The 27517-nt window shown below is 38.5% G+C and overlaps 2 protein-coding genes across 2 annotated transcripts; one reads left to right on the top strand and one right to left on the bottom strand.

Moving 5' to 3' along the window:
* Positions 1-688: 688 nt before the first annotated feature.
* Positions 689-10549, bottom strand: LOC110056361 (TNF receptor-associated factor 4-like). Its single transcript, XM_089291716.1, has 7 exons — positions 10320-10549; positions 8648-8699; positions 7863-7961; positions 4755-4919; positions 4236-4310; positions 3084-3161; positions 689-2694 (listed from the first exon to the last, which is right to left on the bottom strand). Exons 1-7 carry the CDS (start codon positions 10490-10492, stop codon positions 2026-2028), a joined length of 1311 nt encoding a protein of 436 aa, XP_089147842.1. The 5' UTR covers positions 10493-10549; the 3' UTR covers positions 689-2025.
* A 6925-nt stretch (positions 10550-17474) lies between these two features.
* Positions 17475-26775, top strand: LOC149110102 (uncharacterized). Its single transcript, XM_089292105.1, has 6 exons — positions 17475-17627; positions 23484-23776; positions 23891-24005; positions 24353-24389; positions 25646-25772; positions 26130-26775. The coding sequence occupies exons 1-6, from the start codon at positions 17561-17563 to the stop codon at positions 26652-26654; spliced, it is 1164 nt and encodes a 387-aa protein (XP_089148231.1). The 5' UTR covers positions 17475-17560; the 3' UTR covers positions 26655-26775.
* Positions 26776-27517: the final 742 nt, after the last annotated feature.

The raw sequence follows: 27517 nt of genomic DNA, 5'->3' as shown, positions 1-27517 counted from the left end.
TGTATGAATGTAGGTGACATGTCATTTGACTCCTGAGATATGTATGCAAGATTCGTGAATATCAATATTATATGGTCGTAACAAGGCCATGTTCATCAAAATAATTTTCATTTTAATTACCTGGGAAGACCATTATCCTTCTGAGACATATTAAGCAAATACTGCATACACATAGTCAAGCTTCATTCGAGCCTAGTGGTCCGTCAGATCCCGGTTTCCCTAGCAAGAGGCGACTAAGAGTATCTTTACCTCCCCCCCCCCCCCCCTGGGGTAGATGCTATAAAGCTGGTCCATCACAAGGTTCCCCTTATCTTATCTCACCATTTCATCTGCTGCTACCCATTCATACACTTGGACTACCAGCATAGGGAAGAGGCACTGAGAGTAGAGTCTTGCCCGGCTAATACTCGAGCCCAAACGTCTTGATCCGCGCGAACCACAAGGCCACTATGCCTTAAGTATACACTCGGCGTTTTGCAAAGACATTTTAGGACCTTTCGTATACCCAACAGTTAGCGAACAATAAGTACCGAAGGTTCTCCACTACAAGGGTGGCAGGGGAGCGGCATTTCTTACTGAAGCACTGAATGTTATCACCGCGCTTTATAGAAAAAAAATGTTCCTGTGAAATCGTTATGGACTTCTCATTCCACACTTGCTGCCCTTTGTAGTAAGAGACAAGCCAAAATTTTTATATTTCAGTTTATTTATTTAAGTGTTCACTGGTTTAGAGAAAGTTATTAATTCTTATTTGCACATTTTCATATTACAACGTATAAGCTTCCAACCATTTGCTATGCAACAATAATCTAGCTTTATTTACATAAGTGTTTTTAGGAGTGAATTTATCATAAACACCCACCGACACTTTGAGCTAGATAACGTGAAATTCATTCTGAAATGAGGTCATCCAACGTACATCGCGTGTAGCGAAATCTGAGGAGTATCCTAACGAAGTTTGGGTATAGGCTACCAACTAAACAAGCCTGGTAGAAGCTTTGACAATTAGGTTCAGGCGAACCATTTCACAAATCACCTTTTACGGTAACATCGACTGAAACATATCAAAGACTAATTACAAAATGTTCAATACTATGAGTAAGGCCAGCTTGCCTGCAGACGTGAAGCTGGGAAAACATAGAAATCTGCACGCAGGCTGAAGCAACCCTACGTCCACCAATTATTTAGCACACTGCTTCCACCCCTAAAGCGAATTCTTCATTTAAGAGCACTATGAGACACTGATGTCTCAGGTCAAAGCTTTTAATCCTAGCTAGTACTGTATAAATAAATTTGCTTCTATTTTACCGTCAGAGAAATCATGTGTAATCCGAGCGTCTGCTGTCACATGTTGGCTCCTTTGTGATGCTGATTGGTTTTTAATTGTGCGCGAAAATTCAAAACCGTGTAACAGCCAATCAGAGACACTGCGTGGATCGCTGTAAAACTATGTTATCAGTATGGAATTTTTCGGGTCCAGTCTCAGACGTGAAAAAGAGCAGATAAAAGAGGGTTCTATTTGCTAGCTATTTTAGCTACTGCTAAGCATTGTTTTGACATTAATTCTAAAAGAAAATGGAACTATTACGATACTTTTTAGTTCATGATTTTCTCCATACTTTATTCCTAATTATCTGAGATCAATAAATTAAACAGATATCAGAGTTAACACATTAGCAATTTATTTTAAATGCTTAAAACTTAAGCCGTTTAGCGGACGGCGGCCTCTAAGCCATCCCAATTGTGCACTATGCATTAAACTAGTCAGAAAATTTGTATGCTTTCTTCAAGATTCCCGGGTTCTTTTCGAACCTTTAACTCGGGAATATGCTCTTACCATATCAAGGGGTGCTAAGGTGCTTAAATATTTGTTTGTTTTTTTTTTCATAAAAAATCAGAAACTTCGTAAGCCTCACACGCATGCGCTCTTTGGGCTTGTCACGCATTCCCTCCATTCCCAATCCTTCGCATGACGAGCCCAAATAGCGTCTAAGTAGGATTAGTTTCAATACTCTGGACCTAACCTCACGGTGAGTCTACATCAACTCGAATGAATAACGAGTCATCCACGAGGTAGCGACGTGACCGCAGTCTCTCGTGTGACACGAACCTCGCGTATCCACGACCGGGATTCTCTTCCGCGGTGGGCCTCGCAAAGTTCTCCAGTTTAGGGTTCGCTCTGAAGTGCATGACAATGTTCTCACGCTCGTCTGTGTTATCTTGCTGGTCAATCAGCGTGAAAGTGACCTTCTGGTGGAAAGGCCAGGACAATACAGCGTCGTATTCACCTTTCATGACGATAACAAATGCTGAGAGATGTGTATTCTTTCCAGAGCCGTCACCATTGGGGTTGACTGACAATTTCAGTTTATAACCATATGGCCCTGTGTAAAAAGGTTCGCTGTCCATTTTGTTGTTTCTGCCACTCTTGGCTTGACGTAACATTTCGCTGAAGCCCGTTATCTTCCATAAAAATATCGGCGATTCAGTCTTCGTCTTTTGCATTTCTTTCTCTTGAACAGATACCTTAAGGACGAGGTTGTCGTTTTCTTTCTTCAGGTCTTCAAGCTGTTTCCTGAGGTTGGTTTTCTCGTGATCAAATTCTCGGTTAAGCTGGACGATTTTCTTGCAGGCAAGGCCCAGATGAACTGTGGTTTGATCCTCAATATGCCTTTCCAGATGCCTTCTCTCTACCTACCAACACAACACAATTCAGTCGTCAAATTTTAGACCCAAAACTCTTTCCAAAAAGAGCCTGAATATAACCCCACAGGTTAATATTCAGTTTTAGGTAAAAAAAAAAATACAATATTTAGAGAGGAAGCCACATCAGCCTTGGCTGGTTTTCATGCGGGTCTTCCATCCTGGTCGAATTGGAATTTGGAGTGTTGGTTTTTGTCGAGGCAGGAAAATCGGACAACCCTGAGAGCACCGAGCCCAAGTCAAACCCGCGCCACATTGGTGGGAGGCGAGCGCTCTCACCACTGCACCAACCCTGCTGCCCTGAATCCCTGCTTCCCTGCTCCTCAAAAGTAAACATGGCAGAGAAATAAAATAAACAAGGAAATAATGCAAGAGTATACCTTGCCATTGCATCCCAGGTCATGATAAGGACATGACAAAGGCGTGAGGAGACAGTCCGCGTCCACGTGTTGTAGCATCTGATAAAGCAAAGCAATTTTATTTTACATACTAACTGAGGGCTGAGAGGAATTTAACAAGGTTCATCCACGTACATGTGGGTAAAAGGTGGTCTGCGTACGAGCCAAGTGGCCCATCAGGCTGATGCTTATCTCCAGTTTCTGTAGCATGAAGCAACTCTTTGTTCACGCTTTGTCTTCCGTTCCGATACTTTGACTTATAAGCTAAGAGATAGTGATGGTACGCTTGCTATCCCACAGCCCCACACTAATTACTGTAAAAGAAGTCTTTCTTACAGCGGAGTTGTACTATGGAATAGTCTGCCCTTGAATATTAGACAATCGCTCTCCCTTAATCAATTTAAATCTAAGTTGAAGAACTATGATTTTGACAGTGGTCTTATATAAATTTTATTTTGTTTTTATACACGGCTTCCTTGTAAAGCAGGTTTTTTTTTATCATTTCTCTTATTCTAGTAGTTATTTACAATATTAAATTAGTTAGGTAGTTAGATTTATTTAAATTAAATAGTGTATAGTCCTGAAGGAATTACCGTGTCTAAATAAAGATTTTACCTTTACCTTTTTAACTACAGGTAGGAGTATTTCTACTCCCCCATGGACAGGCTGCTTGTCCATCACAGGGTTCCTCTCCCCCCCCCCCCCCCCCGCCCCAAGCAATAAGTTTGCTGGTACCTATTTATACACCTGGGTAGAGAGAGGCACTGTGAGAGTAAAGTGTCTTGCCCAAGACCACAACACTATGTCCCTGGCCAGGACTCAAACCCAGACCACTGGATCCAGAGTCGAGCACACTAACCATGAGGCAACCATGCCTTCCACATCATCCACATACAAGAGGTTAACATTCTTTACTCTTCTGAAAAAAAAAAATAATAATTCTAGCTCCCAGCTGGCTTGATAGCTCAGTTGATAGAGCACTGAACATGTACCTGCCTAGCAAATGGCCAGTCCTGGGTTTGAATCTCATTCAAGCCTGACTGTTTTTTTTTTTGTTTTTTGTTTTTTTTTTGCATGCTTAATTTCTGCCCCTGCACACCTAACATACATTACTGGGATAGCAAATTGTCTCACCTGTCCTCTTGGGACTATTTTTTCGCAGCCATTGATGCAACTGACAGGGAACATGGGGCAGCTTTCATTGTGCATCTGACAAGTAACAAGAATTACAACATCAAAACACAATCTTCATCTCAAAAGTGTCCACAAGGTATGCAGTTTTTTTTTTTTGTTTTTTTTTTTTGAACAGTATCCAGTATTCTTTCTAGTAATTTCATTTTTTTTTTTTCAGTTTTTGGATGTATTGCATCAGCAAAGAAATTTTTGAAGCCTGTTGAATGGAAGTACTGATCAAGACAGAGGGACGGAAGAACACATAGACGGAAGGGCAGAAGGAATGGGGGAAGGGCAGAAAGAGGGAAGGATGGATGGGGAGGAGACAAGAGAAGGTGGGAGGTAGCAAGAGTGATGGATTCACACACACAGTGCAAAGGAGGAAAAACAGAAGGAAGGATTGCAAAGAAAAAGGAAAGAAGGAAGAAGGGGGTGTCTGTTTTTAAAGAAGAAGCTTAAATGCTAAATTCATTTCCTTACATGTTCTTGGGATTTTGGATGATTGTCATTGCAGAATTGACAAGTAACAATTTTCCACAGGCAGGCAGTCGATAAATGCTCCTCAATCAGGTTCCTGGCCAGTTTAACACCACAGTTTAGACTTGGGCACTGGACAATCTTGTAAGGACACCTCTCTTGATGGTTCTGAAAGGCAATAAGTGATCTCAACATGTTCAAAAATTCAGAGTTTATTTCTAAAATGATAATGCAATGTCAATTAAGAATCCAAAATTCTAAAATTTAAAACAATTTCCCCAAAACAAGTGCAACAGCTGATCAAAGTGATCATGAAACTCTAGCTGAAGTCTTTCTACAAGCTTATTGGTTTTAATACCAAAATGACGCTGACCCCAGTCTCCAAAACACAGAAGCAACTCCAGCAGATTTCTCACCGCTACCATCTGCACTGAATGCAGAGGAAAAACAGATCATGTAGAGCCAAGGCAGGAAAAAATTTGTCTTGCATGTACTTAGAGGTGTCCTTTCAAATCTCTGTTTTGGTCAGACATATTATTACACATTTGGTCTGCACAAAAAAACTGATGGCTCATTCCATTAGCATGACTTGTATACATGAATTAATAAGAATGTTTATCACTGCATTATGGGGCAGTTTTCAAAGTACATGTTGGTGAGGTGAAGTGACATCTGTTAGACTGGCATAACAAATATAAACTTGCATTCACAGCGCACAGACCTACTACATCTGTTACTCCCTCTGCTTGATCTTTCAAAGGTAAGACATTTTGTTATCCATTAGGGGTGAAAATAAAATTTTCCTGCACCACAAACTGAAATACAGGGGAACCTTGATTCAACAAACCTCTATATAAAAGTCCTCTGTAAAACAAACAATATTCCTCACCCAAGTAATACTAAACACATAGAAAAGAACCTTGATTTTGCCAGACCCTTGGCCCTTCCTTATATAGAGGTTCCAAAATAAAAACATCAATATTGCCTTCACAGGCAGTCACCTTTGAACCACTTAAGAGCGACTCTCTATAGGGACCAAGTGAGACTGAAGAAATGTGGCACAAAAAAATGGACCCCTTGATATTTCGTCCACACACCTATCAGCAAGCTCGATATCAAGATATGACCCTAAATTATAAAGCACAGCAACAAGAGAGCAATGGAAAAATTAACTGAGAACATCAAAATTATTTGCCTTCAAACACCCATTTGGAAGGTAAGCTGTCATCGAAGTATTATCTCAGGTTTGTGGGTAGTTTTAATGAGAAATGGCAGGGTTTTTCAACGGTTTGCTCAGAAAGCAAGTTTAGGCTAGTCGAGTTGCTTACATTTCCTGATTAAACAAAATCTCTTTGAAAGGTCAAATTGGGTAAACTTGCATGAAACCGCTTGCCTCAGAAATAACTTTTGCCAAAAAAAAAATTGTATCACGTTCAAAAACAGCTCTTGTACTTGCTAGAATTTAATTTTGAAAGAATTCTACTTAATACCGAGTATGTTTTGAGATGTTTGAAAACGGTATGGAATTCTTGATTTTCAAAGTCTAGAAATTCTTTTGCTTAGCAATACCTCCTATGCTAAACCAAGGAAAACCATAATTGCTAATGTGCCTTCACACGAGTTCGATTATCTGATCGTGAAATTGGACCTCATTTCTGTGATTTTTCGGCTTCACGGGTTGTCAAGGGTTTTTTGTAATTTTCTCAAAAATGTAAAAACTCTAGAACCTAAAACTTATATCACGATTCTTAGCATACCCTAGGTTATCTCTGGACCAAATATCAAGGGGTCCATTTTTCCGAACTTGTGCCGCCCCTCACGCGGTGGTTAGGGCGAGTGGCTCTTAAACAGCTGATTCACTTAATACATGTAAAAGCAAAGATTTTAATAGCTTTAAAGATCAAAAACAAATACCAAGCTTAAGAGCAAAGACTAGTCCATCTTTTACTGATGATTTTCTTGATGTAAACTGTATTTTTCAGCACAGAAAATTTCACTGTAGTTTTTATGTAAATGGCTTTTGGTGTTGTTTTATCATATTTGTTATTGTTATTTTGATCAAAATTGCATTTAATTTCTCGATAACAGATCCACATGGGCATATTAGCTGCACATTAATCATCATGTGTAAATCAATGCTATTAATAGAAGGATTGCTTATGCAAGTCTGAAGAGGCTATTAAAGAGGCAGAGAACATAGATCCATACGATTTATGAATTTTAACTTGTTTCAAAACAAACATGGTCTATAAACAAGCTCTTCACAACTACATGTATAAGCTGAGTCATTTTGGCACTCAGACATGATGTCCAACCACAAAGAAAAAAGTTTACATTGTACATTTACATCATAATCATAATAATCATAATTTGTAATAATAATTAGTGCGAGTGAAGTACAATTCAGGGAGTAATCGCGTAAGTAATTTCAAAATAGGACAAGCGTGAAGCACGAGGCCGATTTGAAATTACGAGCAAAATTACTGACTGAATTGCACAACACAAGGTTCAATTGCTAATTAATCATATCTATAACAAATTTCAGAATTAAAAATGTCTTCTGAGAACTGTACTTTTGAGCGAAAGCGTTAGTAGCACTTTTCGTGAGTTTTGATAACCGTAGGAAACATTGCGAAGGAAGCCATTAAAGCGTGGGTAGTTGACATGCAAATCACATGGGTATCCAATTAATGGTATCCAATTACAAAAAGGTCAAATTGGATACCTGTAATTGGACAACCAAATTATCGCGGGCCGTTCACATGACAAATAGACACGGGGAACCAATCACGATCGAGAATTTTGTTATAGATATGACTATAAATAATAATCATCATCATCATAATAATAATCATAATAATCATAATAATGGGTTAGAGTTACTGTTGTCTTTTGGGAAATTTTTAAGGTAAAATTAGTTAGTGCATGTAGATACTTGAAAATTTTGTTCAACAATGTCCAGTGAATGATTGTTATTTCAAGAACTCTTAATCCCTATTCCATTACATTTTGATCAATCCTATATTAATGCGGTAACTCATATGTTAAGCTTTATACGGGTACATTCTGCAAAATAACCATTACGTTTTTCTGCATGATCTCAGCACGTACCTCTACATCACGGAGCTCTCCAGTCCACGGACAACCACAAGGACATCTGACATTGTAAGAAAGAATTCTCCTTTCACTTGCTTTATCTGGAAAAATGTCCTGCAAAAGCAATATAATATCAGACAATCAAAATTGATAAATATGTAAGAAAACATGACAGGAAACTTCACAGGTTATCCCTTATCAAGGACACTCCCTACTTAAATTTTAATACATGTATATACTGGTCATCTTGCTGTGATTAACATCATACAGTCGTTATGTTACAACGTGTGTAATTACTAGTATAATAGTTATGTTACTTGGATCTAGGAGAACACTGCTGGATTCACTGATATTTCTCAGACATTGGAAAACAAATTTATTGAAAGTTCCCAATTTGATTTAATTTTGACACACCCAAATTAAGAAATGAAATGGAGAAACAGAATTATTGTTTCAAATTTCACTGACATTTAAGAAAAAAAAATGAAAATATCAGTTCAAACTTCAAAATTCTCCAGATCAGTGGACTTTCAGCCAGTTCTAAGCTCTCTTTCAGCTGGTGAATTAGTAGAGCAGCTGGCTCCTAGAGAAATCCCCAGCTTTGCAGTTTTAAAGACATTGCAAGGCACGGTAGGGAGAAAAAAATGAATTAAAATCATTGCACACAAGGTGAAACTGTTGGTAACAATAACTTTATTTACGTGTCAATGAGATTTAGCATTGCTGCTAATTGGGGATACCTAGAAAGAGTTACAATCATTAGGGCTATGTACAAATTAAATTTTTACACTCATCTGCACCTTTTCTTTGTCCAATTTTTCTCTGTCACATGGGCAGTCAGGATTACGTCTCCTGTTGAAAAACAAGAACTATAAAAAACACATAGAAAATTCATGCAATAGCACCATACCGTATCTATTCAACAGATCTAGATCTGTTGCAAATTTATAGGCAGCTTGAACTTGGGTTACAAAAAATAATTATTAAACAATAATACTTGAGCTGTGTACCAAGTCAGCTTTGATAACTTATTTTGGCCATTAGGCAATTTTTTCTGGTTCATGAACTTGTATTAATTAACCTTTCAAATACCTGCAAACTAGGCATGTGAGGGACTATGAGAAACAGGTTTCAACTCTCACCAACCAGTGATGCAAGTCCCTAAAAAATTTGACTTCACTGTACTTAAGTAGGGCAACAAAGTTAATTCCTAAAGGTAGGTCACAAATTCAAATCCCAGCATGGTCAAAGTGATACAACAAATAATAATTGAAAAAAAACAACAACAAATAACAATGTAAAGTGCAGCTCAAAAGGAAATCCATTACACTTGGATCAGCTGTGGTTTCAAGAAGACAACTGCAAATTCATTTCCACCATTTTCATCATGTTTGGAGTTCACAGATGTATTTAGCATGCGCAGTTTACAAATACGCAAGCCATGTAGTATTTTAATAGCCCCCAAAAGTAAATTATTTGGTTTGGTAACGTGCAATCAACTTCTGGTGTTGTAAACCACTTCCAGTGTTGTAAACTACATTGTAGTGAAGAAAGATGTAAAGCCCAAAATGTTTCTGTAAGTTGTTTCTGACTTGTTATTTTGTCGATGATTGTAAAAGATACACAGGCTATGATAAAATGACTCATCAAAACCATTACAGACAAATTTTTTCAAACATTTTATCAGATGAGTGTAACTTGTAAAAGGACAACAATAATCTCCAATAACAATCATTAACAATCAATACCAATCAATGAATCAACTGTTATTGATTACTATTGGTAATCGACAACAATCAAACCCACAACTTTTTTTCATCGATTTTCATCGATTGCTATCAGCAGTCAGTTGTTATCAATTGATATCACTTAATATATTTATTGATTGTCATCAATTAATATTGGTTTATCGATTGACTACACCTGAAAATAAGGCTCAAAATTAAAACTGAAATAGGTTATGGATTGCCACAGTGTTGTAGTTACATAGAGGAACTCCAAAATATGGGAACGACTCTCTAAGCACTGTCAGCACTAAAGGCAACCGCAATTGATATGCATGTAAACTTATACATACAGTGTAACGTGCAATTCATTGACCAAACAATAATCATCGGAGAAATAATGTAGATCTATCAATACCACCATAAACAAACTCTTTCAAAAATACATAACATTACCGGACTGCGGTACACATTTGAGAGCATAATAAAACAAATAAGTAAGTAAAATCATACTAAATTCGTAATATTTCTACAGGAATGTGGAGGTTCTCTGGTTGCTTTTTATTTAAAAACAGGCCTTGTTGCACTTAAGTCATCACCATCATCCCCATTGAGTTGGCAAGACACACAGGAAAAGACATTCTGCATTTCTATTTATTACACTCTATTTTGGGAGCAGCATAAATGGAAACAACTACAGCTCAACCTTCAGTCTTGGAGCAGAGAACAAGAATTTATAAAACCTTACCTCCTGAAATATTCGCTGAGGCACTCATTGCAAAATCTGTGACCACATCTTGTTAATACGGCCTTTTTCAGAGGCAGGTGGCATATCTGACAAATGAAATCATCGTCTATGAGCGAAATAAAATCATAGTCGTACCCAGAAGGAACGGCAGAGTCGCCAATTTCCTCAGCCATGTTGTTCTTCGACCTGTGCCCTGACCCAGTTTCTCTCGGCTGAAAGAGGACCAGTTTTGCATGGAGCCTCGATACCATGTATCGAACATGGGCGATTACGAGGCTAGCGTTTTTTTTTTGTTTTTTTTCTTCATTGATCACGCGTCACGTATAGTGAGGTGGCTTAGCTTGATTTTAAGGCTAGATCGTTACAGAGTGGAAGAAAGCATGAAATTTGGCACAAAGAATCTTGTTGGTATAAGAAACAAATTTAGCCTGGGTGCCACTTGATTCGATGATCGGGGGGAGAACACATGTCATTTCAATTCTCGATAAGCTTCGTTAGCATGAAAACGAGGCTGATAAATCAATCCATAGCTTTTATGCTTTTGATCACCAAATTAAACCAAAATACGTCAACAGCTTGTAAATTAGGTTGTGTGGTTCACTTAGATAGCCTTAACGTGTTTATGTCAAGTGAAAATAGCATGTTTCTTGCTTTTTCGCTCATGTTAAATGATCTGACTTCAGAGCATGCAGTTGAGTTTGAAATCGTTTTTTTTTTTTTTTTTAACATAGTTTTACTTTGGTTTTTCATTAAGCGAATGAAAAACTGAGGAAATAGAAAAATATGCAATCGCTGCCGCGTATGCAAAGGATAATATACAACCGGTGCCGAGCGTGGGAAAATATGCAAAAGGCGCCAAATACGGGAAACGCGAGTCCAGGAATTCAGCTGAGGATCAGTTTTGGGTTTATGTCGAAAGTGTGATCTGTAAACTACCTTTAGTCTTGAGCTAACTTCGTTCAGGGAACACGAGGTAAGACAGACAGAATATTTGATTACCTGACGATGCAATCTGAGCTTGAGATGGCCGGCGAAATAGATTAATTTTAAGAGGCCAACTTTCTATTTATATTGAACAGAATGAACAGAATGCTTGGTTTCTACTTTGTGTAGATAGTTATTTAATTCAATTCAGATTCTTCGGGCTACTGTTAACTGATTATTACGGCAAAAAAGAATAATTTCCGAACGGTATTTTAAACGAAGTTCAGAACCTGACTACCAAGCGACGATGAAACTTCACCAGCTTTAAGTTCCCAACAATCAAGTACTGGAAATGCCTATCGTCTATCGAGAGAGTGGGCCAGAATCAGTACAAGAATTTTGAAAAGACGGTGATCGAAGATAGAACTGTATCGATTCATGATACCATCAAGAAAAATTCTCTGCCGCTGTTTAAACGACAAAAGTCCAAGCCAAAAACAAAGTCAAAGCAGCAAGTAAGTGCACTGGGAAGCGATTGCAACCTTTTCAGCCGTTTGTACATTGCCACCCAGCATCGAAGCGGAGACCTAGACGAATTTTTTATGCACGAAAACCAGCCCTACCCACCATCTCTCTCTCTGAGTTTGGAAAGCTAATATTCGGGAAGAAGTCAGACCTCTTGACAGGTGTTAAGCCTGCCAGTACAAAGCAGCCTGATCCACCTCCACTCTACGATTGTAAGATCTTTGATGGACCAGCTGTTGTTCACGCCCTTCCATCCACAACTGTTTCCGCCTTTGATAGCTAAGCTGAAAACGTCTTTATCCCGTTCATTCTGAATCATCTCCAATCAAGTAAACGAGTGGACATTGTTTGAGATACGTACAAGGCGAACAGTATCAAGGATTCAACCGAAAGAGAGGTAAGGATCAGAGAAGAAAAGTAACAGGTGACACCAAGATTCCTCCAAACTGGAAGGCATTTCTTCAAGACAATAACGACAAGAAAGTTCTCTTTGCCCTCCTGACAAGCAGAGTTTAAAACTTCCAGTTTCCCGAGAACAAGGAAGTAAACATCACCTCAGACGAATCTGTAGTCTCAGGCAAAGGTTCTACCGATATACAGAGATGTGACCACGAGGAAGCCGACACAAGAATTACTGTACATGTTCAACACGCGCTGAACAAAGGATGCAGTCAGGTTTTTGTCCGCACAGTGGATACGGATGTTCTTATCATAATGATAGGGATTTTTCATGACTTGATCACTTTGTATCCGTCTACAGCCATCTGGATTTGTTTGGGCATGGGGAAATATGTGCAATACATCAGTGTGAATGCCACCTGCGAATTTCCTGGCCCTGAAACGTCTCGGGCACTCCCTATGTTTCATTCATTCACTAGATGCGACACGACCTCCTGTTTCTTTGGCAAGGGTAAGAATTCCGCCTAGGACGCATGGAAGTCACTCCCTGACGTGACAGAGGCATTAAAGTTCCTGCAAGATCACCCTTATTACCAGCTGGACAAGGATGATTCCATCTTCAAACTTCTGGAGCGATTTATCGTAGTTCTCTACGACAAGGCCAGCAATGTGATCAATGTAAATGAAGCCCGCAAAGAAATTTTCACCAAAGGGAACAGGACCCTAGAGAACATCCCTCCCACACAGGTAAATTGAGTTCGCAACATTTTGTAAGGAGTGAAATTCAGGCTTTCGACTTATTCTAATGTTCTTATTTATTTCATGCCGCGTTTCTGTAGTAATAAATGTGTAACGACAGGGACAAAAGTAGCAAAACTGAATTCTAATTTTGCTTACTGTATGTAGGACTCGCTATTACAGCACGCTTTAAAAGCAGTTTACCAAAGTAGCATCTGGTACACAAGCCTGCAGGCCGTTCAGATGGTTCCTTCATCCGAGGGATGGGGTTGGTGTGACATGGATGGCACGTGGAAACCTGTCTGGACCCTTCCTGAAACAAGAATGTGCTGGCAGATGTAAATGTATCAAAGCTAACCTCCCTTGCACAGGGTTATGTCAGTGTTCAGGAGAATGCAATAATAATTAACATTAACCTGATCTTACTAGAATGTGTTTCAAATTACGTGTTGCCAGCCAGTTTTCAAAGTTTTCTTGATAGCTGGTAACCTCAGACGCCCCCCCCCCCCCCCCCCCGCGACACATCTCCGCGATTTGAGTTTTTTCAAGCTTGTCATAAATAATATTTTCGTAGTACGACTTGCAGTTTACGATATAAATATAAGCACGGGATGTGTGTGCTTTTCTTAGTTTACTCCATTCTGTAATGACATTCTTGTTATGTATTCAGTATGTGTGAGAAAACAAAAATCTCGAGGTGTGATTGTCAGGTGATTACATCATAATTACTATTAAATCTTTCTGAAATAAATAGAGTACCCAAATGATTATTTCTAATGTTCTTAAACAAATATTAACTGATTATTTTACAACATTTTAATATAAAAGCCTCGTTTTCATGCTGGCAAAGAATGTCGCAAATTGAATTGCGTGTCACGCCCCCCCCCCCCCCCCCCGGGTAATCGGATCATGTGGCGCCCAGCCTAAATTTGTTCGCAGGACCAAAATGAGTTTCTGTGCCAAATTTTATGCTTTCTTCCAGTCGGTAACGATGTTTTCCCTAAGCCACCTCACTAGTAAAAAGAAGAAAGTACATCGCCAATTTCACTTTCTCGACCTTAAAAGCGTCGTTAAAAGAAGAACGCTGCCGATTCAACACAAAAACGCATCGCCAAATATTTGACCTCTCACGCGAAAACGTTCCTCGCGGTATCTGTTCGAACGGCTGAACGCAAGGCAAGTGAACTCACGTGTAAATTCTTTTAAAGCTTTGGTCAAAAAGTTTTTTTGGATTAATATATTCTTTAAATGTTTTTCTTATCATAATATTTAATATTTAATATTTATTACTACCATGTTTTAATTTACATAATTTTTCATTTTAGCACCATTGGTAATCTACCGGTCTTTGACTCTTTTGCATTTTATCCCTTGGCCTCTGTTTTTGTATGCCATAAATTGTAGTAAATAAATAAAAATAAAATAAATAAAAGCACTGGTCCAGAATTTTCTTCCATCGAGACCTCATGTTCAATCTGTTCAATTTCCCCCTGCCTTTCCTGCTGCATTTTTCCACCAGAAATTATAATATAGCAGGCCCAGAGCTAAAAAAAAAAAAAGAAAGAAAGAAAGAAAGAAAAACAAGCAAATTCAAGATTTGTAAACGAGCAACGCGCGCCAGATCGGAACTGACGCAAACAGTTTTCGAACAAAGCGGGAAAAAAAATTGCGTCATGTAAAGAGGAACAAAGTGCGCCTATTTTTCTTGCCTTTAGGCAAACCGCTGACAAATGAGACTGAGCACGCATTCACGCGGGGCACGCTGGGTAGCAGAAAAGATGAAGGATGTTGCTGACGGCGCGGGAGATTTTAAAAACGAAGTAAAGTCAGTTCATTTATCGTACTTTTGACCAAATTTGGTGCTAACGTTTAGTTTACGGTAAACTGGAGGTAACTTTGATATATCTGTTTAACCATGTCGCTACACTGTCGCTGCTGTTATTGATCTGAACTCTGAGTGGGATGTGAAATGCACATAAACAAATACTTGATTTTGGTAAGCTCAAATTATTTTTACCCTTTCTTTTGATTACACTTTTGCTTCCTGATTGAAAAGATAACAAAGGGAAAGAAACCCCCTGTGAGCTTGTTGGAACACATATTTATGTGTCGACAGATTTTTTGGATCAACACTGAAAATGCTTGGAAAAGAGGCTACTTATTTTGATGTATTTTACATGCAATATATATAGAGACAAGCAGTCCCACATTGGAAAAGAAGTGCTGTCTCATAAGAAACCTTACCTATAGCCTTGAGTGAAATGCAATGAAAAAGGTCTGTAAGCTCGTACGGCCTGAATACGTGGAAAGTAGGCAGGTAGACAAAGAGTACTCTATGAATGTTTTGGTAGGAGTGTCCTCTGTGACCCAAGAACCCTTAACCTTTACCATTCCATGTTCAGCTGCAGTTTTGCCACCCTAGCTATTCTGGACGTATGTGTTTGTAGTATGTGTGCAACAAAAGCCAACGAAAAAAGCCTATGCTTTGTGAGATAAGTGCGACCCAACATGTTTTAACCACCTTTAATAATACACCAATAATTGCAAGTTCGCCAACATGTTTCATCTCTAGATTACTTAATCCACGAGTTTGGCCATACGTCTCCTTTAATTCTTTAAGACACGCGTCTTGCAGTTTAAAAAAAATTAAGTGTTACATCACGCCATTTTACTGTGCTGAGCCGTGTTAAAGAGAAATTTTAACTCATAATTAACTTGAAAAGGATAAAGTAAATGAGGGTAATGGCCGTAAAATTTTTTAAAACAATTAACATTTCAAGCCCTAATTCATCGCCACTGTAAATGTCGCAAATGCCGTAATTTCTTTTTAACGTGTTGCAACAATCAGGCTGTAATAAAATGTAAGTTGAATATTGTTGCAGCACACGCTTAAATATAAGTGTAACCAAGAGAAAATGAGGGACCCTCATTTTCTCTTGGTGTAACGTACTCAACCAGCTGCAAGCCGACTGAACACTAAATTATTTCCACTCGAAGGAAAACCGATAGCTACATGCAATTTTGTAAAAGATGTAATTGGTTCCGAATCTCAGGTAAAGCGGCATTAAAATAGCGCCACAAGTAAATTCCCGTACATGCATGACGAATTGTAAACATGGTATTACAGCCTGCATACGAGCCAAGTGCCCTATCAGGCTGGTAGTGCCGATGGTAATTTTAGTGGTTATGCTCATTTGAGGTTTCTTGTACCAGATCAACAAATGACCTATGAGGTACTCTGGAAAGTTTCATGTCGGGAATCTCCACCCCGAGGTTCAACCTCTACCCCCTTTGTTCACCATTTTGACAGAAAAGCGACCCCTTTACCTTTCATTTTTTAAAAAAGATACCCCTTTGACATACCTACTTAAGAACACTGCTGGAATGAGGTTAACCAACATTATAATCCATCAAATATTTTTGCTCGCCCCCGATTGGTCTAAACGCGTCACGTGACTGAGCATTCCCCAGCTAAAACTGGGGAATATCTGGGTGATATTCCCCAATTTTCAAAACCGCTCGTGTTGTGGAAATTATTTGAAGGATAATAAACGCAATAGCCTCCATTTGGCGCGAAAATATGCTCGGCTATTTGTCCTTAGACATTATTTGTTCCTCAACTGCTCATAGTTGTCCTCGAGCTACGCTCTCGGGAAACTGTTCGCTTCTCGGAACAGATAATGTCCGCGGACAAATATCCGTGCATATATTTTTTTATTTATAAGCTTCCCCCTGGGGAGGCGGGACAAATGATCGATTACGCAAAGGTAACTGGCTGTTCGTTTTTATCTTTTTTCCGTCAGTTTTCAACTTCTCCACTTCATAGAAATGTTCTTTCAGTCTGCATGTTTTCGTTTTAGTGTTTACATTTTCGCTCACTTCCATTAGTTCTTCAATAAATTAATCCCGGCTCAACTTTCTCGAAAAGAGACGCCATTGTTGCAAAACAATATCAAAGCAGGTTTTTATCGTTGCCTAGCAACCTGATGGCCAATCATTTTCAGTCAATTTTGCCCTCGAGGTACAAAAACTTAAGAAACAAATCTCTTTTGTCTCGGCCAATCATAATTCGGTACTTTTGCACCATATCTTAGTTGTATGATAAATAAAAAAAAATTGCAAATGTGCGCGCGCCAATTTGCACTGCAGGGCAAATTAAAAATTAACGATTAATAGGCCTGCTCACAGCCACTTAATTGAAGCAATTCTCTCAGTCTCAAAATAACGCTATGAATACCCCATGACGGTACATTTGTCTTCACGCCCGATAAGATTAACTGAAGAACAGACATTGATGAACATCACCTCAGGCAATTCATACCCGGTGAGTAATAACATATTTTACTAAATCTGGTCATATAAAGCTACAGCCCATGATATCTAATTAGTGAGTTTTCACCGGTTTATAAAGACATATGCTGCCTTATTCAAATAACCAGCCACAACACTACAGACAGATATAAATTACCAATGATAATCGAAACATCATCAGCTAAATGATAATTGGCTAAGTAAAACCTACGTAAGCGGAAGCTTATTCACGAACGCGTTAAAATTGACACTGATCTGTTTGAAATTGGAAAACACAAACTTATCGCAGTTCCTTCCAACGCAGCAATTTGCCGACTTTTCTCGTGTTTCCTCAAGAAACGATCATGTGTACCTATTTTTGTGTTTTCCTCTTACTGTCTTCTCTGATAGCAAGGACCTATTGTTCATTAGGTAAGATTCTAAAACTTTAGTTGCTTGATAATGTTTAGCTCTTAATGATTTTAGGCAGGTGATGTATCCAGCACATATAACTTGTTTTAAAAAAACAAGTTATGTAGAAATGGTTAAGGATAAATCTCTTTTCCACGAGAGAATGTCCTATTTTGTCTTAATTATGACGAGGCTTCGACGAAGGAAATTATCAATGCTATACACTTGTCCGTATTCATTCAGTGGAGTTTTTTCGGAGTTGTCCCTTGGCGGGCGCCTTTAATCCGTCCTGTTTCAAAGCTTGAAGGAAATGAAGTTAATTAAGAGGAGCTTTAGCAAGCATTTTTAATTTCTTTGTCTGGTTTCAAGAATCCTGCTACATACCCAAGCATGCATCTTGTTATGATTTGTACCACAAGTGTTCTGCCGTTAGTGTGAGAGAAAAGTGTCAAAAGTATCTTGTTTACAATAGAAAGCGCGGGCCACATTAATTCTTGCTAGTTGTTTGATAGCATTCAACTGTATGTTAGAAAATACTTTAAAGCACAATTCACTGAGAGAGAATTCCTTAGTTTTCTTCTTTTTCCTCTTCTCTTTCCAAAACCTCAGAGACAAAAAGCAATCTTACAGTTTGCACGCCATGTCGGTCGACTCTTGGGGAACATGCAATGCTATCTAATTAGTGAGTTTTCACCTGTTTATAAAGACATATGTTGTCTCATTTGACTAACCAGCCACAACACTACAGACAGATATAAATTACCAGTGATAATCGAAACATTATCAGCTAAATGATGATTATTGGCTCAGTAAAACCTATGTAAGCGGAAGCTTATTCTCAAACACGTTAAAATTGACACTGATCTGTTTGAAACTGGAAAACACAAACTTATCGCAGTTCCGTCCATTGTAGCAATTTGTCGACTTTCATCAGGAAACGAACATGTCTACCTTTTTTTGTGTTTTCCTCTTGCTGTCTCCTCTGATAGCAAGGACCTATTGTTCTTCAGGTAAGATTCTAAAACTTTAGTTGCTTGATAATGTTTAGCTCTTAATGCTTTTAGGCAGGTGTTGTGTCCGGCACACTTTAAAAACAAGTTATATAGAAATGGTTAGGGATAAATCTCTTTTCCACGAGAGAATGTCCTATTTTGTCTTAATTATGACGAGGCTTCGACGAGGGAAATTATCAATGCTATACACTTGTCTGTTGATTCCGTGGACTGAGTTTTTTCGGAGTTGTCCCTTGGCGGGCGCCTTGAATCGGTCCTGTTTCAAAGCTTGAAGGAAATGAAGTAAATTGAGAGGAGCTTTAGTTAGCATTTTTAATCCCCTTTTCTAGTTTAAAGAATCCTGCTACACACCCAAACATCTTGTATGATTTGTACTACAAGTGTTCCGCCGTTAGTGTGAGAGAAAAGTGTTAAAAGTGCCTTGTTTACAATAGAAAACGCGGACCACATTCTTGCTAGTTGTTTCATAGCATTCAACTGTATAAAAAAAAAAAGCAAACATATGTCAGACAATACTTTTAAGCATAATTCACTGAGAGAGAATCCCTTTTCGAAGAAGTTTGTTTTCTTCTTTTTCCTCTTCTCTTTCGAAAACCTCAGAGAGAAAAAGCAATCATATTTTACATGCCATGTCCGTCGACTCTTTCGGAACATGCAATGCTGGCGCTTGATTACGATTTACGATGTGTAAGCGACTATTAAAATCTTTATAAAGGTGAGTAAGTATTGCTACCGCTGCAGAAACAACCTAAAGAAACAATCACGAGCGAGGCCACTCTCGCTTAAAGTCTCACCTTTCAGTTCCCGCGCAATACAAAGATTGTAGCAATCTTATTAATTTAAAAAAACCTTAGCTTGGTCGTGTGGTCGAACGATTCCTCTCTTAACACTCCATTAGCTTTCACGAGCCAAACGTTACGTACATACATGTACGTCTAAAAGAACCATACCACCGTGATCAATATTCCGTTTATTTGGAGGATAGGTGACTCGCCTGCCAACAAGCTTTCCTTGCAAGCTACAAAGTAAGTCTCCTGGCCTGGGTTGCTCGAAAGGTGGATAACGCTATCCACCAGATAGTTCACTATGCGGTAGATAGCGCGGGTTGTTTTGTTAACACTTATCTCACTGGATAGCGATTTATCTGGTAAATACCGTCCCTGCCGTTCAAAGGAGTAGGAAGAACCTGGTGCTTTAAGACAACTTTGAAAACCGACGTTAACAATCGAAGTCACCTGTATAAGAAAAAGTTCCGCTTTCCATTGAAAGCTAATTTGAGCGAGCTAACGATATACTGCAAGGCTGGGATTAACTGAAAAGCGCTTTATTTTTTTTTAATTTCCATCGAAAATAAAATACCGTAAAATCATTTTATTATACCGCTGATATAGCATTGTTTAACAATTTTGTATAATAACATAAGCTTCCATTTTCTCACTCGCCAGGCTCGAAAATTATAAACTTACAAGCGAAAAAAAATGCCCATCAGCCGTATTAAACAACGTCCTGCTAAATGTAACTTCCCCGCATGGAAAATAAGAAGACTTACAGCTTCCGAAACACTCGCAATAGCTCACTTTAAAAAAAGAGTGATGGCCTGGAACAAGGGTATCCGAGCGAGCGTTTATGGAATTACTTTGAAGAAACCATCACAACAAACATCGTGAGACGGTTTTTTAGAAGACTACAGAACTCCAAGAGGAACGTTGAGTGCGAATGTGATAGTACGTGATTTCAGGGTTGATTATAAGTTCAGATAACATTTAAAAGCGACTCTGACCCAGCAGGATTTTAAGGTCTGACCAAGGGATAACGCTGGAATTACGCTATGGCGGTACATTTTGCTTCACGCCTATTGAGATAAACTAAAGAACAGAAATTTACATCCTCTGAAGCACTTCATCACTGCATATTAAAAACACATTTTACCAAAGTTGGTCAAATAACAGTGTACCTCTTGATATTTAATGAATTATCATTTGCTTATAAAGACATTTATTTTGTTTTATATAGCAAACCAGCCACAACGCTAGAAACAGCTCTTTGTCTAAATTATTAATGATGATCGAAATATCATCAGCTAAATGATAATTATTGGCGAAGTAAAACCTACGGAACTGGAAAATATTCATTCACCAACGAGTTAAAAATTGGCGCAGAACTGTTTTGCAAATGAAAACTACAAACACATCGGGTTTTTATTGAAAAGTTACGATTCGTGAACTTTTCTCGTGTTAGGGATGCGATTATGGAATTATTTTGGGAAAACAATCATAAAACACATCACAGGACGACTACAGAAATTCAAGAGGAATGTTCATTTCGAATGTTATTCCAGGGTTGAATAAAAGTTACGATAACATAACAAACCAACTCTGACCAAATTTTAACTTCAGGTCAAGGAATAACGCTAGAAATAAGCCATGGCGGCGCATTTGTCTTCACTGACACCCGATTAGGCAAACTGACGAACAGAAATTTATGAACATCACCTCAATATCAATAACACATTTTACCAAATTGGTTCTATATTAACGGTACATCCCTTGATATTTAATGAATTTTCAAAGGCCTGTTTATAAAAACTCGCTCATTTTGTTTTATTTAACTAACCAGCCGTGACACTAGACAGTTCTTTGTATAAATTATTAATAATAACGAAACATTATCATATTCAATTATAACTATTGGCTTAAAATTTTAAAGCCTACGAAATGAATCGTCTTATTGATCATGTCCACTGTTTCCATCTATTGTGTTTTTCTCTTTCTGTCTTCTCTGATAACAAGGGCCAATTGTTCCTCAGTTTAGATGCTAGATCTTTAGTCGCTTAATAAAACTCTTATGTTTGAAGACAGATGTTGTGTTCAGTACCCTTTAAAGTCAAGTTATATATGTGGCAAAGAATATTAACCTTTTCTACAAGAGAACATGCTTTGCTTTGTCTTAATTATGACGAGACTTCGACGCTATACACTTGTCTGTTGAGTCGGTGAAGTCTCTCAGAATCCTTCGGCAGACGCAGTTAATCAGTCCTTTTGTCAAAGTGCGATGCATTATTAATCTGTTTTTTTGTGGTTCAAAGAAGACTGTCACCAACCTGTGTGACTTTTGTATGTTTTCTACTACGAAGTGATCTCCACCGTTACTGTGAGAGTAAAGTATCTTGTCTACAAAAAAAATACACGGGTTAGATTCTCGCTAGTTGCTTAATTAAAAACAAATGCTCAAAGACAGTTGAGGTGTTACACAATTCATGAACTGTGGCGAATCCATACCTTGAGCTAAAAGAGGGGGGGAGGCGTTGTTGTTTTGTTTGCCCTGCCGGCTTTTCTTCGTTCTGTGGTTTTTTCTTTTTATACCCAAAATAAGGGGAGGGCCGGGCCACCGGGCCCCTCTATAGATCCGCCACTGATTAAGATATGATTAATGAAAGAATTCTTTTTTCGGAGGTTTGATTTCTTCTTAAACCTCTTCTCTTAACAAACCGTCCTCAGAGAGGAAAAGCAATCTTACTTTGCATGCTGTGTCAGCCGAGTCTTTCGGAGCATGCAATGTTGACGCTTGATTACGATTTCCGATGTATAAGCGACTGTTAAGGTCTTTCATAAAGTTGAAATCGAATGAGCATTGCTATCGCTGCAGTTTCGCTTACGAATGATTGACAGTTGTATTTCATGAGATCTAGAGTAAACTGTTCTGCCTAAAACTAAACAATCACGAGGCCACTCTCCGCCGTTCAAACGCTCGACTTTCAGTGCAAACTAAATACAGACCATCGCGCGTCGAAACATTCGGGATTTACGTTTGCCAGAACCATGCCATGCATGCTTCGAGGCAGGGTGACTCGCCTGCCGACAAGCTCTGTTGGATTCGCGGGGTACAAAATGACTCAGCTAACAAGGTTATTCGTGAAACAAATTAACGACTTCATGCTACGTTAAAACTACATTCATAAAGATTCTGCTACCTTCCATCTGCCGAAGTGTCTTCAGTTTACTTTTCTTGTGGGGTTACTACTCCACATCTGCTTACAAGTTGAAGACTTCCCTTAGTTTTTAGGTAACTTTTCTTTTTACTCGGACGAAAGCAAAATGCTACAGAATTAAATCTGAACTAAATGTTTCGAAGCGCACGATAGGAAGAATCCTTAAAGCAGCTAGCGTTTCGGGTTTTGAAACTGCGCTTCGACAGGTAGGCAGGCAGCTGGGCAGGCGGCACTTTAAAGCTAAGACCGCATCAGACTTAATACGGCTAAGTTGAGAAAGAACACAAATTACAACAACATTTCATTGTTACATTTTTACTTGCCAACTGCAAAACAAGAGAAGGTGAGTGTAATATTGTAACCTAAAAACTCTGAACCATGGATGAATCCTGATAATAGCCAAAACTTATGTGCACTGTTTGTAGGAAACACATTCTTTTAAAAATTGGGGAAAAAATCCACAAGCGACTAAAATATTGTTTTCCAAGATAAATACATGTTGACCAGAGCATTCCATAGCAGTTAATATTTTTCACGTGAGTCGACTTTTCTTCAGCCAGTTATCTGCTATTAAAATAATTAAGTTTACTAATTTGTCATTAAAACCTAAATGATTTCTATTTTGGCACTGTCGTGAATGTTTTAAAATTCAACAGCAAGATGCTTTTTATATACTTGAAAGCTTTAATCCGCTCAAACTTGTAACAAATTTGTCCTCAATGTTAATTTTTTGTAGACGAATTACTCAGGTAATCTGCGGTTATGATAGTTTTCTAATAGCGCTCTTTTAGGGCCGGGTAAAACAACGAACGAGATGTGAGCTCTATTCACTTGTTTGCTCTTAACAATGCACATATATTATTGTTCTTTCCCCAGGAACAAATGCTTTTCAACCAGATGACTCTTCTTTCAGTCAGACTTTTAAACAGCGTCAGTTCTCAAAGGACGAGTTCCATTATCTGAATGTGACTCGAGTTGGAACATTCACCGTGTACGACATCTTTGATTGCATCTTTGAATGCCTCAGCAGTCCCTCGTGCCTTTCTTTTAACTTGGCTGCCTCCAAAGGAGAAGATGGAAAACTTTGGTGCGATCTGCTGTCTTCTGATAGGTACAGAAACTTCAGAGAGTACAATGAAAACATGACTTCGCATCACTTTTTCACTAAGGTAGGGCCTGGTTTCTGATACATACGTTTCTTTACCACACTGATATTGCTACTTTACTCCAAATCATCAAACCAAGTTTCGTTTATAACCATGAATCATTTCTTCTTATTTCAGTCGCCCTGTTCTTCCATGCCGTGTCAAAATGGAGGTACCTGTGTGACGAGTTACAAGTATGACAGTTTTGAATGCCATTGTGACAAAGGATTCATTGGTGAATATTGTGAGAAAGGTAGACTGCAAACTTTATTCAATTAGATTTGTTTCATTTGAACTGTTTTAACGTGGTCATCTCCATACGGTAGCTACGAATGTTGACATTGCTCCAGAATTGGTTGAACGACTACATCCGACTACCAGTGTGCATATGACCGCTTCAATCGCTGCAGAATAAAAATACTGTCTGAGAGGACCTGGATCAACCAACGATCGCTACGTTTGTCAGAGAATTGTTTCCATATGGTCCGCGCAATGATCAGCTGAACGTTATTCAGTGATCGTAGCAATCATTTGCCTGATATGGAAACCAACTATTAACCATCAGTGGTTCTAAAAATTAAATATTTTTTCTGTTTGCAGCTGTGACGTCATGCAAAGAACTGTACAACGTACACAAGTAAGTCAATAATTTCAAATGTTAGACATTTTAAAGAAGTTCTCATGATTACCATTAGTTAAGAATCCTTATTTTAGTTCTTATTTTCCTTATTTCCATTCTAGGTAATCGTATGAATGCGTGTTCAGTTAAGCATTTACACTACAAGTGATATTGGAAATTCTCTCAAAATTGTGCGAGCCTTTAGGCGAATGCAGTTTGTAAGAATTTTGAAATATGTCACGAGTAGCTAGAGTGAATCATACGATTACTTATTTATTATCTGACTAAGAAAATTTCTAACTCGCGCGCGTTTCAGGGATTTGCACTCCTGCGGGGCAAATTAAAAGTTTTCGATAAATTGGCCTGCTCTCAGCCAATCACGATTAGGTAATTTTCTAGTCAAGTAACGACGATGGAAATTGAAAGTGGTTGTTAAGCACTACGTTTTAAACCTAACTGTTAACTGTTCCTAATTAGAGCGTTGAGGTAAACTTTGAAAACAGCCCTAAAAACAAACCAGATTTCACAAAATGTGGCCACCTATCAAGCAAATGATTTTGTATTTATTGTTTGCAACTTTCTCAGGACGAAAGCAAAAGATAGATTGATCTAGATACCGGTCTAGAAGGGAAAATCTAGACTGCGGTCACTATCGATTTAAGCCAATCATATTCGCACCGCGTGAATTTGATAGTTTCCAGTCCTTGGGAGACACAGCCATATGATAATAGTACGTTTTTTTTTGAGACGAAGGACCATAGTTAATAGAGAGGACTGGTTATGAAGCGCAGCAAACATCAAAGGAAAAAACAAATATGCCAAGATTTATGTTGGAAGGTCCTCGACCGTGCCCAATCTTTTGTTTTGCGCTCGTGCTCTATGTATGAATTACGTAACCAATACGTTTCTGTTGGTTAGTTCCTCGGTACAGAGTAAACAACTATTGTGTCTTGTGCACGGTCAAAGCCAAAAAAGTGAACAAAAACATACAACAAAGAATTTTGTCGTTTTTCATAACCATTCCCCTCTGTTAGCTACGGAAGGACTAACGATTTAAACATCAGCGTAACTAACTCGCTCCCTTTATCAACTTCAAGTTCAGATAAATGAACTTTAAATTTGTACTGCCGCCGTCATATTTAGACGAGTTCTCAGGCAAAACAAGCAAACTATCTATTTAAGCTCTAAATATTATATTAAGAAGTAAGCAGTGTTGAAACTCAATCTCAGGTTTCTTCAATTCAATAGCTGTTGTTATTATTCACATCCAACAGGTCCAGCGTGAGTCAGCTGGTCACGCTCCACATAGACTCAAAACCAATTTCTGTTCTCTGTCACATGGGAGATTTTGGATGTGGAGATGGAGGATGGACGCTGGTCATGAAGATTGACGGCAACAAGGTATCACATTCACCTCTCTACTCGTACACGCCAAGAATCATGATCTGCAAAAGTAAAATGGCTGCTTACAGGTGGAATGCAATGAACTCACTATTCTTGATGGGATTTAGCAGGAGTAACTCAGCTCAGTTAGTCGAGATTCTCAACATAATGTTTGACGTTTCTCGCAATCCTTTGGTTTTGCGGATTCGTCTAGACAAGAAAATTGTTTACAACAAAATGTTATGTTTACGAAGTCATCAAAACAGTACTCTGTAAGAATTCCAAAGTTAGATGATTAAATGAGCATCATTCTTTATATACGAGAGGCATTTTATATTTTAAAATGAACAAAACATCTATACTTTTTCTGCTCAGAGTACATTTCATTACGACTCGGGGTACTGGAGTAATAAAACTGAATACAACCTTCCTGGAGGGGAGACTGGGTTTGACTCACAAGAGACCAAGTTACCGACCTACTGGAACACATCCTTCTCCAAGATCTGTCTTGGTATGAAGATCGGCAATCAGATCAAGTTCATTGTCATCAACAAGAAGGCCATCTCTCTGTACTCATTGATCGCTGACGGGCAATACCGCGCCACCTCACTGGGTCGTAACATGTGGAGGTCACTGATTGGTTCACAAGCCTCCTTACAGAACGACTGTAACAAGGAAGGATTCAATGCTGCAGGTAGCGTTCAGGGCTATTCTAAAGCAAGAATCGGCTTCCTAGGTAACAATGGAGACGTGTGCAACACCCCTGACTCGAGAATCGGGTTTGGTACAGGAGGATATCATGATGACTCCAACACGTGTGGAAACGAGGCTGTAGATCACCCGAGTTCAGATAATGGAGGCAAACACATCAAAGCCATGGGTTATATCTTAGTCCAGTGATGAGAACTTTGTATGATGACGTCCTATCAAAGAATCGTTCGCATAAAAACTTCCATTTTTAGAGAATAAGTGTACTGTAGACCAAATATGAAATAAAAAGTAATAACACGTGGAAGACGCTGATTGGTTCTCAGGCCTCATTGCAGCTCAACTGTGGCAAGGAGGGGTTCAATGCTGTGCCTGCCGAAATTTACTCCAAAGAAAGAATAGGTATCATTAGTGACCAGCAGAATCACTGCTCCAGTTGTAACTCCAGAATCGGGTTTGGTACAGGAGAGTATCGTGATGACTCCAACACCTGTGGAAACGAGGCTTTATGGTTACCAGATAATGGCGACAAACACATCAGAGCTATTGGTTACATATTAGTGCAGTAAGAAGGAACTGATGATATGAAGTCAATATCCACTACCTTCTCATACACCTTAATGATGTCATCTTTAAAAATATCCGACATCTTGGATCCGCCATGTTAGATTTCAATTCTTTTTTACTTCTTTATTTCTACACTAAAGAAATAGGTAAATTGTTAGATTTTAAAAAATGTTAGATTTCAATACTTTTTTTCAGAAATGCAAGAACAACTAAAAAACTGATATAGAAAAATCCAAAAAGAATATGAAAATTCAACAAACTGGAAAGATTTGATCATTAAAATCGCTACAAAATCTAAGATCTCTCCAGAACATAAATTTAAAATTTTGAAACACTAAACTTGAATACAACACTGCTTACCATAGACACATCAGGTTACAAGAGGATTGGCCAAACAATTTAAAAACAAATTTGTGGGCGTTATTTGCTGCCATTGTTGTTGTGGGAGTCGCGGTGGCCTCATGGTTAGTGCGCTTGTCTCCGGATCG

This window comes from Orbicella faveolata, unplaced genomic scaffold (assembly GCF_042242905.1).
Source record: "Orbicella faveolata isolate gen_17 unplaced genomic scaffold, um_ofav_v1 contig_24, whole genome shotgun sequence".
In the NCBI taxonomy this organism is placed as follows: Eukaryota; Metazoa; Cnidaria; class Anthozoa; order Scleractinia; family Merulinidae; genus Orbicella; species Orbicella faveolata.
The sequence above is the reverse complement of the archived record's forward strand: the minus strand, read 5'-3'. Positions and strand labels throughout refer to the sequence as shown.